Raw genomic sequence first — 19,818 nt, forward strand, 5'->3', positions numbered from 1 at the left:
CAACTGGTCAAAATAACAAAAAAAGATGCAGTGTTTTCAGACCTCAAATAACGCAGTTGATAATCATTTTTAAACAGACCACTAATGATTTAATTTAGGAAGAGTTCAGTACTGATGCATATGTTATAGTTCTAAGATTTCCTATTAAAATAAAGTCAATAATGACATTTTTTGTGTTCTCTTTTTATTTGGAAAAGTACCGAAAAGTATCGAAAAGTATCGAAAAAAATTTTGGTACCGATACCGGTACCAAAATGTTGGTATCGTGACAACACTAGAAAGAAGTAAAAAGTGTCTAAAAACAAGCTGCTTTTTGATGTGATGAGTCTTATTTTAAGTAGAATCAGATTTGCTTTGACTAGAAATGACATTTTGAGTTTTTGCAGAGTAAATGTACAAAATAAGGTACAACTGTCGAAAAGAGTTCTCCACACTGCAAAAACTCAAATTCTTACCAAGAATATTTGTCTTATTTCTAGTCAAAATTTAATTTCTAGTCAAATCAAATCAAATTCTACTTAAAATAAGAAGGAGTTTTTGCAGTGTAGTCCTCTGAGGAACTGAACTAACGACCTAGGACGATGGATCCAGATCCAGATTCCAGTTCGGAGCGTGAAAGTGTGAAACCACAGAGTCTTCACACCGAGACCTGAAGAGAAACGGGCTCAGTGAAGAGTTTATGATGCTGCTGCTGCGACCGGGGAGAAGCTGATTGTCATGCTGGTTGCAGCTGAACAGTCGCAGCTTTGTGGAGCAGCAGCAGCTGACTGCCTCATGCTGAGCCCAGCGTCCACCATGATGAGGATGATGATGATGATGAGGATGATGATGATGGTGATGATTCTACAGAAGAAAATTATACGTATTATATCTTGGTCCAAGTTCGATGCCTCCTCTGATCCACTCTTTTTTAACCCTAGAACACTAACGTCGGGTGATTTTCACCCGTGAAATTATTGTTTCATAATTTTCATTATGTTGCTGTTGTCTGAGTTTCATGGGTCCCTGTAGCTTCATCCTGCTCACTGACGTCATTGAAGGTGGCATGTTTCCCTGCTCCCATCCCTAGTTTTTTCAGCAGGCACATGTTCGGGTGGATTTCACCCGACATTAGTGTTTATGTATCTAAATCTGGCGACCATTTCTGGTGATGCTGAAAATTTTTCTTTTTTCTTTTTACTCCACCAAATAAGGCTCAAATGTCCCACAAATGGGTCTGAAGGACAAAGTCCCAGCTCCATTAGTTTTTTTTTAAAGGAAGTTTTTGTTAAAAAAACTAAAAAAATCACAAATTTTGGACATTTTGTTATAGGGTCACCATGATACCTTTTTTCATTTTGTGAAACATTGTATAGTGGAAAATTAAGGAAGTGGACTTCAATTTGCCATGTATTGTTGTATTTTAATATACTTTGGTGAGAAATATTTTTTTATGGGTATATTATATCGGGTAAAAAATACCCGGCGTTAGTGATGATGTTACTTTTTGTAACGTTAGTGTTCTCGGGTTAAAGAGACCTTGTCCTCCAGTGTGACATATTTGTCCTTTGGTGTGACAGCTGAAGCCTACCAAAGGTGTCACACCGAAGGACAAATCGTGTCACACTAAAGGACATTTCATCCTTTAGAAAACCTGTCTTTAGAAGTTAGCAGTTAGCGTTTGTATAATTCTCTGTAATTATGTAGTTTAACCAACAGTTTTTAATCAAAAAATTACACCAAAGGACAGCGAAACTGAGCACTTTCATGGTGGTTGGGAAAAAGTTAAATATTTGAATAATGCTGAGACAAGAACTTACCATGCTACATACAACATGTTGTATGCAAATTTGATGCCTCCTCTGATCCACTCTTTCATCGCTATGGCATTTAATTCTAAAAGTTACTGAACTCAACATTTTTCATAATGTCCGCACCATGTATTCTGTTGTCAATATGCTTAACGACAGACTATGTGACCTTATTCCAATTTCCTCTCCATCACATCACACGCCTATCAGACTAGGAAAAAGTATCATATTATGGGAAAAAAAAACAAACCGAAACTCAAATGTACTAGTTTCAGTCTAGTTTGTAAAGGTCCACAGTTATGGAATGATCTTGACAAAGACCTACAAACGTCTTCGACTGCACTTGTTTTTAACCCTCTATGGTACCATGTGGCCCTCAGGCAACACACCACTTTCTGGCCTGTCACATCTCCGCAATTCATCCCATTTAATGCTGTAATACTTTAAAAAAGAGAGGAGACCTTAGAGAACCAATAACAATGCTTTAATTTATCACATGACCTCCAGGAAGCCACTGAAACCCTTTTCTGCAGACTTTTTCAAAGGAAACAGGTTTGCCATTTTGCTCCACTAAAATGGTCTGAAAACATACAGTAACTTCCTGGCCCTTTTTCATCTGGAAAAAAATATATTTACACTAATAGATTAGTAAAGTTTAATTTTTAATAGTTCCATGCAATTTAGTTACTTATTAAATAATGGAAACTTGTTAAAATGCACCTGTTGCCCCAAAGCAACAACGTACCATTATAGAAAATTGCAGTGTTGCCTTGAGGCGACAGTGGACCATTATGGAATCAATATTACATTATGAGACTATGGTAGTGTGTGTTTAGGTGTAAATATAATGTTCAAAAACATATAATTCATCATAATTTTGTTGTTTATCCTTAATAAATGTGATTTTGGATGCAGTAAAGTAAACATCAGGCTATTATGATGATGATGAGGAAGATGAGGATGAGGCCAGTGAAGGTGAAAGTCTACAGAGACTGGTCGGTGTTTCTAATACAGTAGATGATGAACCGTAATGGTACAATGTTGCCTACAGTCAACAAATCCCAAAAACTTCAAAAAATAAATAATTTTTAAAAATGTCTTTAGATTATGTTTATTTAGTCTATTTTGAGACATAAAAACACTCCAAACATTTTTTCCCCACTGGCATCATAATGCAGCGCACCATAGAGGGTTAAAAATAGACTGAAGAAGAAGCAACTGCTGCTGAAATATGCATGATAGTGTTGTAATTTTTTCATGTTTACAATTATGATTTGTGACCAGGCTACTTGGTACTTGTTAGGATTTGGATTAGGAGTTATTTTTATTTTTTATTTTATTTCCTCTCTCCTTTGGGGGTTATGGGTTGTATGTGAATGTATGAGAGTGGAAATGTAGATTACCCTGTGGTGTGAGAATGTGAGTATTGGAGTGTGAGTGTTGGAATATATTTTGGGTTCATTTCATGTATTATGTAGCTACGTGTATGTCTATGTACACTGCAAAAACTCAAAATCTTTCCAAGAATATTTGTCTTATTTCTTGTCAAAATGTCTCAATTTTAGTCAAATGAGACTCATCGCCTAAAAATTTACTTGTTTTTAGATCATTTTCACTTGTTTCAAACTAATTTTCACTTGAAATAAGTAGAAAAATCTGCCAGTGAAAGCAAGTTTTTTTTGTGCTTGTAATAAGAAAGAAAAACTTGCTCCACTGTCAGATTTTTCTACTTATTTTAAGTGGAAAATTTGCTTGAAAAATTTAAAAAGTGTCTAAAAAAAGCTACTTTTTAAATGTGATGAGTCTTATTTGATGTATAATTAGATTTATTTTGACTAGAAATGACATTGTGATTAGAAATAAGACAAATATTCTTGGTATGATTTTGAATTTTTGCAGTGTATATGTGTAGCCTATGTCCTCTTCTTGTGTATGTCTCGCTGTCATTTTCTGTGTCTGGGCCCCTTTTAAAAATTCTTGAGCTTCTCAGGGTGTCCCGTTTCACAAATATTTTAATGATTTTATACCTTTTCTATATATGTGAATAAAGATGATGATGATGATGAGGAGGAGGAGGAAGAGGAGGAGGAGGAAGCTGCTCTTTGACCTCTCCTGTTTGTTCTCCTCAGATTTGGTGAAGGAGAAATGACAGATCGTCGAAATCATGAGGTGAGTCCAGAGCAGAGCAGAGCAGAGCCTCATGAGTCACGGGTCAAAACTAAACATTCATGTTGCAGTGTATTACATTAAATATGCCTGTAACATAATTGTGCAAAATAAACACTATTGATTATTGTGTTTCCCTGTTCGACAGGGCTCCACACTGACCCTAGTGACCTAACCTTCATATACGGGTTGTTCACAAATAAGAAGTAAAAAAAATCATTTCTTTTGTAAAACACATTTTGGTAACACTTTACTTGACGCCTATCTCTATAACGCATTATAACCAGACTTATAATGAGTTATAATGCAGTTATAGCACTGTATAACTATAGTTATAAACCCTCATAAATGATCCATAATGCTTCATAACAATAATCAAAACACACTATCATGACTTATAAGATCAGGTATTATAATACGTTATAATTGTTAGTAACTCACAGACAATGCCCACATCGATAATGCATTATAAATATAGTTATAATGTCTTATAATTGTCTTATAAACATGTATAACTATCATTATAAATACTCATAAATCACATAAGACTTTATAACAATAAGCACAACACATTATAGAGGTTTATAACTCTATTATAATACTAAGACCTTATAAGCCATTATAAAATGCTCTATGACGGCTCTATCTCCAGCTGCCCTTTCAAAATAAATGCATAAAAAGCCAGAGAAAAAAAACAAAGTAGGGGAAACGCTTTGTTTTCTCTGTCTTCTTATGGTTTAGTAATTATTTTATTGGTGCAGTTGCAGCGTTCAGTTACCACGACGAGCGTTGTGATCATAGATGACATGGCATATATTTTTTATGCAAGACCCTTTTGAAACATAGGAGTCCCATGACCAGCCAAACTCCTAAAAAAGCGTGATTTATAGTCCAGAATATGGTACTTTTGGCATATGGCACCAGGGCCGTTGCTAGGAATTCTGGGCCCCCTGAAAGAATACTAAAGTGGGCCCCTGCCCCCTGACTTTTCCACTTTTTTTCATAGACTACGTATGTATTATCATTTCTTATTTAGCCTACTTTGTTTTGATGCTAATGCAGCATTACTGTGAATATCAGTCAGGGTCTTATACTGGGCCCCTAGAATTATCATCACCTTTCTCCCCTATACGGCCCTGTCTGGTACTACAGGACCAGATAAATATAAAACACAATTTTATACAATATATATAAAGTAGGGGGTCCCCGCTCCATCTCTCCATCAGTTTGGGGGTCCTTGGCCTGGAAAACGTTGAAGACCCCTGCTCTATGATGTGTTATGCTCAGTGTTGAGACTAACGCCGTTAGAATAAACGCGATTACGTAACGCCGTTACATTCCTCTGTAATTTGTAATCTAATTAATTACTTTATCCAGCGTTACTAACGCCGTTTCCGTTACTAACATGACTTGTGTTGCCGTTACTAAAATCGGGGCCCCAGCGCGATCATGGTAAAAAAAAAAAAAAAAAAAGCCTGCAGCCAGCATGAGTTCTAGGCTATTGTTTTTTCTTTTCTTCCTTTCCTCCTCCTCACTTCATAAGCGGGCTGCAGAGTAGAGAGCACACTAGTACAACACGGTTTCGATAAATACCAAGGATAAGACAGGTCATGTTTTGCGGATATGGAACAAGGAAGTAACTGACTTGACGATGTATAGCGGCGTGACATCATTGACGAATCCTTGTAGGAGTTTATTTTACACACAAACCGACGTAGCTTCTGTGCGGCGCACACACACAACTTTCGACCGGTAAAACCAAAGTGATAGACAGAGAAGAAATGGCGAGTACAGAAGAGGAGGATAAAGTGGGAAAGTCGGCGTTTAGCAAGTGGAAATATAAACACTACTTCACCATCGTTGAGAGAAAGGGGAAGAACTTGTATTTGAAGTGCACGTTATGCCCAGGAGGAAAGCGTTTGTCCACATTTGATATCAGGTCTGAAAGGGATTGTTATGCCAGTTGCTGATGTGTCAGTTTCAATAAATATTATGTTGATGAGCAATAAATTGAATTATTGAAGTTCATATCCCCCCCCATGGCAAAGGATATTTGTTTAAGGTTAATTATCTCTCTATGCTGTTCTACTCTATGAAACTGGCGTGTGAAACATGCTTCTAAAAAGCCGAATTCTTTGACATATTACTTTGTTTTAGTAACGCAAAAATTACTTTTCCTAGTAATTAGTTACTTTTATAATAGAGTAATTGAGTTACTAACTCAATTACTTTTTTAAGAAGTAATTTGTAATTGTAATTAGTTACTTTTTCAAAGTAATTTGCCCATCACTGGTTATGCTTATTGTACGACCTAGCAGCAGTATAGTGTGTGGTGTGGTTTGGTTTGGAGTACAGTCTGTGTGTGTGTGTGTGTCTGTGTATGTGTGTGTGTGTGTGTGTGTGTGTGTGTGTGTGTGTGTGTGTGTGTGTGTGTGTGTGTGTGTGTGTGTGTGTGTGTGTGTGTGTGTGTGTGTGTGTGTGTGTGTGTGTGTGTGCTGTCCTCAGACCAGCGCCGTGCTCAGAGTTTCCCGGCTGCCTCTGGTTCGCTCGGCGCTGCAGTCGGTGACCTCGGTGTACTCCGAGGTCAAAGGTCGCTACCCTCTGCTGGGGATGGTGGGCGGCGTGGCCGAGGTCGGAGTTCGTAACGTTTCCCACGTGGCCCTGAAGCAGGCGACGCCCTTCCTCCAGACCCTGGAGCCTCAGAGTATGTGGAGAGAAGTACTACTACTACTACTGTTACTACTACTGTTACTACTACTTCTACTACTTTTTAGTTTTTCTTTTCTTTTCCCTTTTTAGTGTTTACTTGAACTTAATTCATCTGTACCAGTTCTCTTCTTTTGTCTCGCTTTCTTTTCTCACCTCTTTTTGTTTATTTTAGGGCTGTCAAACGATTAATTTTTTTAATCGAGATTAATCGCATTTTTTCCATAGTTAACTCGCGATTAATCTCTATATTAAAAATATAAAGCAATTCTTATCAAAGTGTCTTGGTTAGAATCAATAAACACAAAGATAAAATGTATTTTATCTTTTAATTCTTCTTTCAAATACAATTATGTTTAATTTAAAGCTGAGGAATGTGATAATAACAACAGGAAATTCATGTATAATTCATTATGGCATGCTCCAAGTTAAAGTAGTAGTAATGATAACAACACTAAATAAATAAACTTTATTTATTTAGTGTTGTTATCATTACTACTACTTTTATTTTTACTACCAACATCTTCCCTGTTTTTTTTTCATCTTCTTCCTTTCTTTCTTTTAAAAACTTTGTTATTTCTCTACCTTGCACAAGGGATGTGATTATTATTTCTTGACTGTGTTTCAATTATCTGTTAGATCAAGGTGAGGTCGTGTTAGAAGCCTTTCGGGTTTCAGACCTCACCTGCACATTTCTTTTATCGTATCTTTCTTACTAGTAAGAGAGATAAGTAAATGTTTTGTTTTATTTTATATGTGCAAATAAATAAAGTCTGAAAAAGTCTACTGGTACCAACAGTATGATACTACTGTTACTACTGTCCAGACTGCCCCTAAACGGAAGCATTTTGCCCCTAGAATTTGAGTAGTAATTTTTTGTGCAACCAGTAAATTAGCCTTTTTTTTTTATAAACGAGTACCATGAATGAAAAGGAAATGTGAATTGTTTGCTTTGCAAGTTGATTTACAGTGTCCACAGCGCCTCCAAAATTTCTGCTTGTGCTCCTAAAATGTATGTTGGTTGGGGACTAACTTAGCAAAAAGTTAGTCTGGAGCCCTGATGGTCATATACTACAACAGTGTTTTTCAACCTTGAGGTCGGGACCCCATGTTGGGTCACTTGAAATTCAAATGGGGTCGCCTGAAATTTCTAGTAATTGATAAAGAAAATTACTGATAAAAATATTTTTGTTTAACTAATTATTATTCTTTTTCAAATTATGATTAAAAACAGCACACACATCTTAAACAACTGTATTCTATACTTTCACTTTCTCAAATACAAATCGAGTTCAAATAAAATGCAGCATATAAAAATATCTGAGCTGATGAATCTTGATTGACGCGGTCGCCAGAAATTCGTGATGTCAAAATGGGGTCACGAGCCAAAAAAAGGTTGGGAACCTCTGTACTACACTGTCAGTAGTATTGCTATCAAACCGCTAATATTATCAATACTGTTCTTGCTGCTAATATTGCTAAAACACTGTACTATTGTTGTGTCTTTCAACACTGGTTGTAGATCATTGCTAACTGGTTTATTTCTCCAGTATAACATCATATAAACATGTAATTACTGATATAATAATAATTGGTATAATAACAGATGAAATAACAGGTGTATTTGTGTCTCGTGTCCCTCAGTTGAAGTTGCCAACAGCTTTGCTCTGGTCGGTCTGGAGCGCCTGGAGAAAAACTTCCCCATCCTGAACCAATCAACGGACGAGGTTTGTTGTCAACTGAGCAGGAAGAAACGGTTGAAAGAACTAACGAGGAATTATGATGATGTTGTTGAACAGATCTGAAGCCGATGTGTGTTTGTATTGAAGGGATAGTTCAACATTTTGTCAAATTGGCCCCATTGCCATAATCCCTATAGTCATAGCAGTAGGTTTGTTACCTTTATTTGTCGGTGCAAGATGTTTTTAGAACGGCGGAGCAGAGCCGTGAGCTGCTCAGAGCTACACTACGGAGGCTCATTATGGGATTTCTTGGTTTCCCTCATCAAACTCATCAAATACACAATCCAACAACTCCACAACGCTCTGGTGGACAAGTTGTGAGCTGCACATTCACCACGCTATGAGATAATAACACAACGTTACCACACAGAGTTGTTTTAGAGGTAAATTCATGCAAAACCACTGATGCGCGTTGCCTTCAGGGACAGTTTTTCATCAACAGTCTCTGTATTTCCCTCTAAAACAACTCTGTGTGGTAACGTTGTGTTATTATCTCATAGCGTGGTGAATGTGCAGCTCACAACTTGTCCACCAGAGCGTTGTGGAGTTGTTGGATTGTGTATTTGATGAAACCAAGAAATCCCATAATGAGCCTCCGTAGCGTAGCTCTGAGCAGCTCACGGCTCTGCTCCGCCGTTCTAAAAACAGCTTGCACCGACAATTAAAGGTAACGAACCTACTGCTATGACTATACGGATTATGTCAATGGGCCAGTTTGCCAAAATGTTGAACTATCCCTTTAAACAAGTGATGGGTCAGTGAGGGGCGTTCATGGTCTGGAGGATTTCACAGTGCTCACAGGTGGATGAGTGTCTCTGTAACGCGTCTCTAACTGGGTTTCCATCCAAATGTATCGAATTTAAGAGCGGATTTTGTGAAAATGCGCAAAAAGCAAATGTGAATTTATGACCGTTTCCATTCATTAGTGTTTTGCGATTAGGAGGAGTGGAGCGCCGTGAGATTACGTCATAAGAGAGCGTGAATGTATCCAACAGTTGACACTCAGTTGACACTCAACATCAGGGACAATTTACGTACTTTCCGGACTATAGTATAATCCGCACCAGCTACATTTAAAAGAAAATACATATCTAGGCCGCACTTGAATCTAAGCGTCAGGTTTTCATGTTGTAACATGAGATATTTACACAGAGAGACAGTAGAACTGTGACAGTCTGTTCTGGTGACGCTCCTCTCCTCCATGTGCATCTGTTTACAACGAAGCCGGTGAAACATCAATAACTGGAGCGGTGGAAAACGTTACATAACATATACCATGTTATGGCGTGTGATTGTGTCGTCTTAACCGTCATAAACAAAACATTACAGGTTACGGAGCGCGTTGTGTTTGTGTTGCGGTGCAGAGAGGAGAGCTGGGAGACCGGGGCGTCGCTGGGTGAAGTCCAGCAGCTTCACCCACAAACTCTGCCTCAATTCACATAATCTGTTTCCATCACAAAAAGTCGCATTTTCCTTTAATCGATACGCTGACAAACCCCCACCCCCAAAGCGTAAAAACTTTTATGCGAATTTACTGCCTTTCTTCGAATTTCTGGCGTTTCCATCCAAGTATTTATTCGCAATTTTTGAAAATGCGAATAACAAAAGGTGGATGGAAACGCAACTTCTGTAACGTGTCTCCGCCCCCCCCCCCCAGGTGGTGGGCCACCTGAAGGACGCGCTGTTCGTGACGCTGGACGACGTGCAGCTGTGGGTGGTGGACGGTCTGGACGGGGCTCTGGACCAGGTGGAGCGGCTGGCGGACCGGGCCTGGGCGGCGCTGCGGCTGCTGCAGGACACGCAGGTGGGCCGCGCCGCCACCTCGGGGCTGGACGACGCGCTGAGCCGCCTGGAGGACGCCACCGCCTACTACCTGCCCCTCCCCCCCACGCTGCGTGAGTATTACTGCTGTTATTGATCAGTGATTGGTCAGAATGACGACGATGCTGAATGATTGCTTTGGTAACACTTAACTTGACGCCTATCTCAATCAATCAATCAATCAATCAATCAATCAATCAATCAATCAATCAATCAATCAATCAATCAATCAATCAATCAATCAATCAATCAATCAATATCCTTTATTTAACCAGGTAAAAAACTCATTGAGATTTAAAACCTCTTTTCCAAGAGTGACCTGGCCCAGACGGCAGCACACAACAGCTCAGTTGCACATCACACAAGACTCAAATAAAATACAATCACACATCTCTATAACACATTATAACCAGACTTATAATGAGTTATAATGCAGTTAGAAAACATATAGAATTTGTCTAATTTAATACTTTGATAGTCAAAAAATAGCAGGGTTGCTTTTTATTTATGGCAAAACAGTCTTTCTTTATGGATGAGAACCTTTTTACAGTCTATGATGAGAACTGGACACTTTTTTTTGGCTCTTATCCATCAAACCACTTCCTACATACTAGATTTAATTTGGATATTAATATGTGTGGTTTTTGTGAGAATGATATCGAAACAGAATCTAAATTTCTGTAGGCTATATACAATTTATCCATTATCAAAATAGTATTGCAAATATACTACACATCTTTGTTCTGCAAAAGCAAACAAACAAAATACTCATACATCAAGTATTAATAACTAAAATTATAAACACTCATAAATGATCATAATGCTTTGTAACAATAATCATAACACACTATAAAGCATTTTATCATGACTTATAAGGTCAGGTATTATAATATGTTATAATTGTTAGTAACTGGCTGACAATGCCCACATAGATAATGCATTATAAATATAGTTATAATGTGTTATAATTGTCTTATAAACGTGTATAACTATCATTATAAACACTCATTAATTATCATAAGGCTTTATAACAATAAGCACAACACATCATAGAGCATTTTATAATGGCTCATAAGGTCTTAGAGTTATAAACCTCTATAATGTGTTATGCTTATTGTTATAAAGCCTTATGATAATTAATGAGTGTTTATAATGATAGTTATACACGTTTATAAGCCAATTACAACACATTATAACTATATTAATAATGCATTATCGATGTGGGCATTGTCAGCCAGTTACTAACAATCATAACCTATTATAATACCTGACCTTATTAGTCATGATAAAATGCTTTATAGTGGTTATGATTATTGTTATAAAGCATTATGATCATTTATGAGTGTTTCTAACTATAGTTATACTGTGCTATAACTGCATTATAACTCATTATAAGTCTGGTTATAATGTGTTATAGAGATAGACGTCAAGTAAAGTGTTACCCTGCTGTGTTTTGTTTATTCATTGACATGTTTATCTTAGTTTTTGCTCTTTTTTTTCTGATGTTTCCGATCATCCCCGACATGTAGTGTTTTTGCCTTCTATGTGTGTTTGTTTGTATATTTATTTAGTATATATATATATATTTGTGGTCAGGTCTGGAGTGGGAGATGCGAGTGCAGGAGTTTGAGGACGAGGACGAGGACGAGGAGCCGGGGCTGTGGACGCGGGGGCGGAGCCTCCTGCTGAGCCTCAGCCTGCAGCTCTACCACCGTCTGGCCAAGGTCCGCCAGCAGCTGCAGGACGCCGTCAAGACGCTGGGGGACGCCGCCGACACGGTGAGGCCACGCCCCCTCTCACCTGAGCTGAGGCCACGCCCCCCGGGGGGTTCGCTCCCACAGGAAACCAGATCATATTATACACATAGAAGCCTCCTCTGACGCTGCTGTCCATTGGAACGATGCGTCAACGCGGCGGCCATCTTGGTCAGGGGGAAGCCGTGTCTACTTCCTGCATTAAGCTGTGTTCACACCAAACGTGATGAATGCGATTTTTTCGCGCGACAAATGAGAATCCGTCGCGCTATCGCTCGTGTTTTGACGCGTGACCGTTTTGTGTAAATTCGCATCATCGCGTCATCGCGTCCCCCCTCCCCTCCCCTCTACTGTCAATCCAGCTAACAGGACGGATGTAAAAATGTGTTGAGACACAGAAAGTGCACTCATTTTACCGTCGGCTTGACAATGGACGAGGTGAAGCTGATCCTTGACGTCCTGGTCCTGGTGTAGCCGGTAAAAAAAACTCCGCTCAGCCCCGCTCGTATCGCGGCCGTTGTACGGTAGTACTTCAGCTGACTGTTGCTGAGTTTGAGGACTTGCTAGCAGCTAGGGTTGTTGCCAGGATCTCCAGGCAGGACACCAACTAAAGTTACAGGCTCTTCATTTCAGCTGCAGACGCCTGTCCATCTGTCTCCGGTGAGTAGCAGTCGGTAGCAGTGTATTGTTGTGTCAGAATCTCAACGCTGATAGGCTGTCGCGTCACGGCGTCACGCGATGTCGCGTCAAAAGTTCAATATTTTCAACTCGGGCGTTGGTGCGATTTTCGCGGTATCGCGTCCATCGCGTCGCGTGTGACGCGCGTATCGCGTCGCCCGGCGCGATTTCGCATCTAATCGCGTCTGTGCATTGACTTTACATGTAATCTCGACGCGCGACAACACAGCATCGCGTTTGGTGTGAACACCCCTTTAGTCAACACACTGCAACAACTCAAATATCTTACCAAGAATATTTGTCGTATTTCTAGTCAAAACTAATCTCATTCTACTTAAAATCAGACTCATCACATAAAAAGCAGCTTGTTTTTAGACACTTTTTACTTCTTTCAAGCAGATTTTCACTTGAAATAAGTAGAAAAATCTGATAGTGGAGCAAGTTTTTCTTTCTTATTACAAACACAAAAAACTTGCTTTCACTGGCAGATTTTTCTACTTATTTCAAGTGAAAATTCGTTTGAAACAAGTGAAAATGATCTAAAAACAAGTTCATTTTTAGGCTATGAGTCTTATATTAAGTGGAAAGAGATTAGTTTTGACTAGAAATTAGACATTTTAACAAGAAAAAGGACAAATATTCTTGGAAAGATTTTGCAGTGCACTGGAGGCAGAGACACAGACACGTGTCTCTTTGTTTCTGTCTCTGACTCTGATCACGCATCTACTTCAGTCTCAGAACAAACTGATATGAATCTGAGGCAGAAACAAACAAACCAAGAGACGACGTGAGGCAGCAGCTCCCTGAGGAGTGTGTTTCTGTGTGTGTGTGTGTGTGTGTGTGTGTGTGTAGGCTGGCTACGTGACCAGACACATGAGTGTTTCCTCGTCCTGTACAGTCACAGTAACAATTAAAGCTGTGGTCGGGGCAGTTTTGGACAAATTTAGGAAGTTCTGAGTAACAAGAGACAGAATAGGAAGACAACAAGAAACACGGGATTATGCCCAATTCCAATTCTATTTTCCATCCCTACCCCTACCCCTAGCCCTTAACCCTTTACCCTTTCCCCTTGAAACGGAGCTACAAGGAGTAGGGTTGAAAGTCGACCCCTACGAATTGGGACACCACTTCAACAATCACATATGTCATCAGTCGTCTCTGCTGGCTTTCACATAAGCAGACGTGACGAGCTTTTGCCACAAATCCTGTATTCAAAACCACGTTAACTTAATAAAATAAATTAAATTTAATGAAGACTGATCGGTTCATTGTAAAACATTTATTTATTGATGTAAATGTGGTGGTTTGTGTCCGTAGGCTCCAGAGCCCCGAGGCAACGCTGCTCCTCTGTCCAATACACACATGAAGCTTCACTTTTATTCAAACAAACTAATGCGACTGCCACAATTGTTACATTTCATCAATGAGACCAACATTTATATCCTAAAAAGAATGTAACTACGCGGCAGTAAACCTCTAAAAACCTGTGGGTAAGTTAATTAGCGATGGTCTTTTCTCCCCCGGGGTGACGACGGAGGTTGGCCGGCCGAGCAGCTCTCTGGACGGGTGGTGTCTCCGTGACGAGCCGTTGATCTGCTCCACAGGTCGGAGCAAACGTCTAAACAGCCTCATGTGGATAAACCCACCGCACATTGGGGTCTAAACAGCTACTTTATCGCATGAAAAAATATTAAAACTTAACAAAGTGACGTAATAGAAATTAAACAGCTGCCGGTTGCTGCAAGGTGCATTCTGGGAAACTTGTCATAGCCCTCGGTTTGAAGTGTTCGTCTGAAAATCTCAGTTTGAAGGACCAGATAGCCCGACCACTTCCCCCTAACCCTCGTCTGAACCAGAATCAGGACACCACCACTTCACGTGAACGCACAAAACGAAGGGTTAGGACCAAGAGCTAGGACTAAGGGGGGAACTGGAATTCACCCTTACAGCGTCCACTTGTCTTAGCTCTGACACCAAGAACCAACTCCTAACTCACTGGCTGGAAATGAAACCTGGCATGTGGCTTCACACATGGACTAAGTGGTGACAGCAGCTGTCAAGGCAGATATTATTAGATGTTAATGTTCACAGGTTGTTTTATACTCTGTTCAGATTCTTGACTGATCAATGACTGATCGATGATCAATGGGGAAACTGTCAGCAGCACACTGCAAAAACTCAAAATCTTACCAAGAATATTTGTCTTATTTCTAGTCAAAAACAAATCTCATTATATGTAAAATAAGACTCATCACATTAAAAGAAGCTTGTTTTTAGACACTTTTTACTTCTTTCAAACAGATTTTCACTTGAAATAAGTAGAAAAATCTGATAGTGGAGCAAGTTTTTCTTTCTTATTACAAACACAAAAAACTTGCTTTCACTGGCAGATTTTTCTACTTATTTCAAGTGAAAATTAGTTTGAAACAAGTGAAAATGATCTAAAAACAAGTTAATTTTTAGGTGATGAGTCTTATTTTAAGTGGAAAGAGATTAGTTTTGACTAGAAATGAGACATTTTGACAAGAAATTAGACAAATATTCTTGGAAAGGTTTTGAGTTTTTGCAGCGGCAGCAGAGACGTCCACAGTCGTTACAGAGTCTGGACCCAGCAGAGACCCGGACAGGAAGTCCAGCCCAGATCAGGATCAGACTACGTGCTGCTCACAGCGTCGCAGTCTGATGCTCAGATAAAGGACTGATAAAGATAAAGGATAAAGGACCCCCCCCCCCCCCCCCCCTAGAGTCCAGGCCTGTAGCAGCTTCACAGGGGACGGGGCTGAAACAGGACCTGTTGAACATTTTAGACCACTAAAGACCAGTTTAGACCAATAAGGACCACTATAAACCACTATAGACCACTACAAAATACTAAAGATCACTAAAGATCACTATAAACCACTATAGACAACTAAAGGCCACCTTAGACTACTATAGACCACTGACCACTATAAACAACTATAGACCACTAAAGACCACTAAAGGCCACTATAAACCACAACAAACCACTATAGACCACTATAGACCACTATAGACTGCTTTAGACCACTATAGACCACTATAAACCACTATAGACTACTATAGACCACTATAAACCACTATAGACTACTATAGACCACTATAAACCACTATAGACTACTATAAACCACTATAGACCACTATAAACCACTATAGACTACTATAGACCACTAAAGGCCACAACAAACCACTATAGACCAGTATAGACCGCTTTAGACCACTATAAACAAGCAGTGGTCTGCTTTAGACCACTATAGACCACTATAAACCACTATAGACCACTATAAACAACTAAAAACCACTAAAGGCCACTATAAACCACAACAAACCACTTAACTATAGACCACTAAAGACTACTATAAACCACAATCAGAATCAGAACATCAGTACAACACTATGCAAAAGTACAGAGAAATTACAACAATCAACCCGTCCGTACATATACAGCATAGCATGCAATACTGTACATACAATAAGACAGACATGACAGGAGGACTGGGAGATAAGCCCCCAAAAAACCACTATAGACCACCAAAGACCACTTTAGACCAGACTCATCGCTCCACTGTGTTCATGTTGAACTACAATCTGCTCCTTTAAAGCAGAAGTCAGCAATCCGGTGGTTTTGTCTAACTTCCTGTCAGCAGATGGAGTTAGCAGTCCCCGCCCTCGTCCCTACAACTATTTAAGACTTATATTAACACAAACATTCACCTTACTTCTGCTTTAACACAAAAACAGAGACCTGATCCAGATTCAGATCCTGACCCAGATCGGTTTTTATTTCTTGACATTATCATGTAATTAACGGCCTGTAAATGAAAAGGTTACCCATTTTTTTCATGTTCAAAATGGTTTTTTTTCTTCAATCAATTCATTCATTCCCTCATGCAGGTGGGTCTGGGCCGGGTGCTGGACGTGGCGGGGGAGCTGCTGCAGTACCTGCAGAGCCTGCTGGTGGCGCTGGTGTACCGGACGGAGCACGTCAGAGAGCTGACCCTGACCGGCATCAGGACTCAGGCCGCCACGCTGGCCGAGCTGAGTCCGGTCCAGCGGGTCCTGGAGCTGCCGGTCCAGGTCCAGCAGCTGCTCCGAGACCTGCAGGAGCTGTCCAAGATCCTGCTGCAGCTGGTGGTCAACGCCACGCCGCTCTACAACATGGTGAGTTGTTGTTTAAGTTGTTTATTATAGCAGGATGAGCCGCTCTACAACATGGTGAGTTGTTGTTGTTTATTATAGTAGGATGAGCCGCTCTACAACATGGTGAGTTGTTGTTGAAGTCGTTTATTATAGTAGGATAAGCCGCTCTACAACATGGTGAGTTGTTGTTGAAGTTGTTTATTATAGTGGGATAAACCGCTCTACAACATGGTGAGTTGTTGTTGAAGTTGTTTATTATAGTAGGATGAGCCGCTCTACAACATGGGGAGTTGTTGTTGTTGAAGTTGTTTATTATAGCAGGATGAGCCGCTCTACAACATGGTGAGTTGTTGTTGAAGTTGTTAATTATAGTGGGATAAACCGCTCTACAACATGGTGAGTTGTTGTTGAAGTCGTTTATTATAGTAGGATGAGCCGCTCTACAACATGGTGAGTTGTTGTTGAAGTCGTTTATTATAGTAGGATGAGCCGCTCTACAACATGGTGAGTTGTTGTTGTTGAAGTTGTTTATTATAGTAGGATAAGCCGCTCTACAACATGGTGAGTTGTTGTTGAAGTTGTTTATTATAGTGGGATAAACCGCTCTACAACATGGTGAGTTGTTGTTGAAGTCGTTTATTATAGCAGGATGAGCCGCTCTACAACATGGTGAGTTGTTGTTGAAGTCGTTTATTATAGTAGGATGAGCCGCTCTACAACATGGTGAGTTGTTGTTGTTGAAGTTGTTTATTATAGTAGGATAAGCCGCTCTACAACATGGTGAGTTGTTGTTGAAGTTGTTTATTATAGTGGGATAAACCGCTCTACAACATGGTGCGTTGTTGTTGAAGTTGTTTATTATAGTAGGATGAGCCGCTCTACAACATGGTGAGTTGTTGTTGAAGTTGTTTATTATAGTAGGATAAGCCGCTCTACAACATGGTGAGTTGTTGTTGAAGTTGTTTATTATAGTGGGATAAACCGCTCTACAACATGGTGCGTTGTTGTTGAAGTTGTTTATTATAGTAGGATGAGCCGCTCTACAACATGGTGAGTTGTTGTTGAAGTTGTTTATTAGTAGGATAAGCCGCTCTACAACATGGTGAGTTGTTGTTGAAGTCGTTTATTATAGTGGGATGAGCCGCTCTACAACATGGTGAGTTGTTGTTGTTGAAGTCGTTTATTATAGCAGGATGAGCCGCTCTACAACATGGTGAGTTGTTGTTGAAGTCGTTTATTATAGTAGGATGAGCCGCTCTACAACATGGTGAGTTGTTGTTGAAGTTGTTTATCATAGTAGGATGAGCCGCTCTACAACATGGTGAGTTGTTGTTGAAGTTGTTTATTATAGTAGGATGAGCCGCTCTACAACATGGTGAGTTGTTGTTGAAGTTGTTTATTATAGTAGGATGAGCCGCTCTACAACATGGTGAGTTGTTGTTGAAGTTGTTAATTATAGTAGGATAAGCCGCTCTACAACATGGTGAGTCTCCTGAGCCGCCACAACATCGGTCTCTGGTCGTTGTGGTTTTGATGGATGTGGACTTGTTTGTGTGTCAGTCCCATACTGCAGAACAAAACGTTATAAAAACAGTTTTGTTCCATCTTTTATCCACCAATTTCCGGAGAACGACGCTGGGTGTCGCCATGACGCTCCATTCCACCGTTACTGTATTGTTGATAGCATAGACTGGTTGATAGACATCGGCCGTGATGACTTTATTTATAATCGTCACCTAATTTTAATGAGAACAATATGGACGAGGTTTTAGCTTTATGTCACATTTTCACGTCACTATATCACCGTTGTGACTACTCTGAGGTTTATGAAGTCTATAAAACAAATTGTTTAACAAACATTTTAGATTAGCTGGTCTAACCGTTAGCTGTTAGCCGTTAGCAGTGTCAATAAACAATAACTCAATAAACGGTCCATGAAAAAATATTTTCTCCAGCCGATATCCTAGTTCCAACATGACTGAGCTAACTGGAGTAGTTTCATGTCGTGACCGACAACGGGAGGGTTTTAACAGCTGACGTCCTGCTGTTAGCTTAGCTGCTGCTGTTAGCTGTCAGCAGCGCATATTAAACAAATGGTTTCTCGTGAAAGTGACATATAAAACTGATTGGTTGTTTGACTGACGACTCGTCTGTGTGTGTCTGTGTGTGTCTCAGCTGCAGCAGCCGTCCCACCAGGACGTGGAGGACTACCTGAACAGCGAGGGCTTGATGTCCGACACCTCGTCTCGCCGTAACTCAGCCAACAGCCTCTTCCTGAAGGCGATGGACGGACGTCCTCGCCGCCGCCGCAGCCTCTACTCCCGCGCCGCCCGGGGCTCCGTGGGGCCCCAGAGCCCCGACCCCCCCCCCAACGGCCGGCGCTCCTCGCCCCCGGCCCTGGAGGTGGACAACCTGTCCGTCCCTTTCGACGGCGCGGCGGCGGCGGTGCACCGGCGGCCGTCGGCCACCGAGCTGCTGCTGGCGCCGCTCAAACAGTTTGTGTCTCAGAGCCAGAAGGCCTTCGAGTACCTGACCCCCAACTCCACGGAAGACACCGCCAACGCCATCGCCAACGCCAACGCCACGGCAACGGCCGAGTGAGACTCCTCCCGCCCGCCGACCAATCACAGCCTCTCACCGTCTCCACCCCCGACGACCAGCCGTTCGCGCCGCAGCTGGTGTTGGTTTGTGCGTTTACGTTCATCGACAGAGCCATCGGATCGTTCGCTTTGACCAGTGGTTCCCAACCTTTTTCTTAAGGGACCCATATTTTTACCATTGTAAACTTTGGTGACCCCCCCCCCGCCCGATGTAAAATAAAACAAGATAAGGAACATCATAACTTCTTTTACCTGAAATACTTTATTATATTTGAGTAATTTAATAACAGCATGGAACAAACAATCAGGAGAACCTGTGTATGATTACAACATATTTCTTCACAACTTGTACTTTTAAAAACATAATTGTGTTTTTAAAAGTACAAGTTCTGAAGAATATGTT

The 19,818-nt window shown here is 40.5% G+C and overlaps 1 protein-coding gene across 1 annotated transcript in view; it reads left to right on the forward strand.

The window, feature by feature from the left end:
* The window catches only part of plin6 (perilipin 6), a 20,922-nt gene extending 1,506 nt beyond the window's left edge, over nucleotides 1–19,416 (forward strand). Inside the window, exons 2-8 of the mRNA XM_085803266.1 lie at nucleotides 3,920–3,959; nucleotides 6,462–6,660; nucleotides 8,307–8,389; nucleotides 10,062–10,299; nucleotides 11,822–12,003; nucleotides 16,570–16,836; nucleotides 18,991–19,416. Of these exons, the coding sequence (XP_085659392.1) occupies nucleotides 3,920–3,959; nucleotides 6,462–6,660; nucleotides 8,307–8,389; nucleotides 10,062–10,299; nucleotides 11,822–12,003; nucleotides 16,570–16,836; nucleotides 18,991–19,416 (1,435 nt within the window). The remainder of the gene's footprint in view (nucleotides 1–3,919; nucleotides 3,960–6,461; nucleotides 6,661–8,306; nucleotides 8,390–10,061; nucleotides 10,300–11,821; nucleotides 12,004–16,569; nucleotides 16,837–18,990) is intronic.
* The last annotated feature ends 402 nt before the right edge of the window (nucleotides 19,417–19,818 follow it).

The sequence above is a fragment of the Trachurus japonicus genome, chromosome 16 (assembly GCF_045865225.1).
Source record: "Trachurus japonicus isolate A0001 chromosome 16, Traja_1.0".
In the NCBI taxonomy this organism is placed as follows: domain Eukaryota; kingdom Metazoa; phylum Chordata; class Actinopteri; order Carangiformes; family Carangidae; genus Trachurus; species Trachurus japonicus.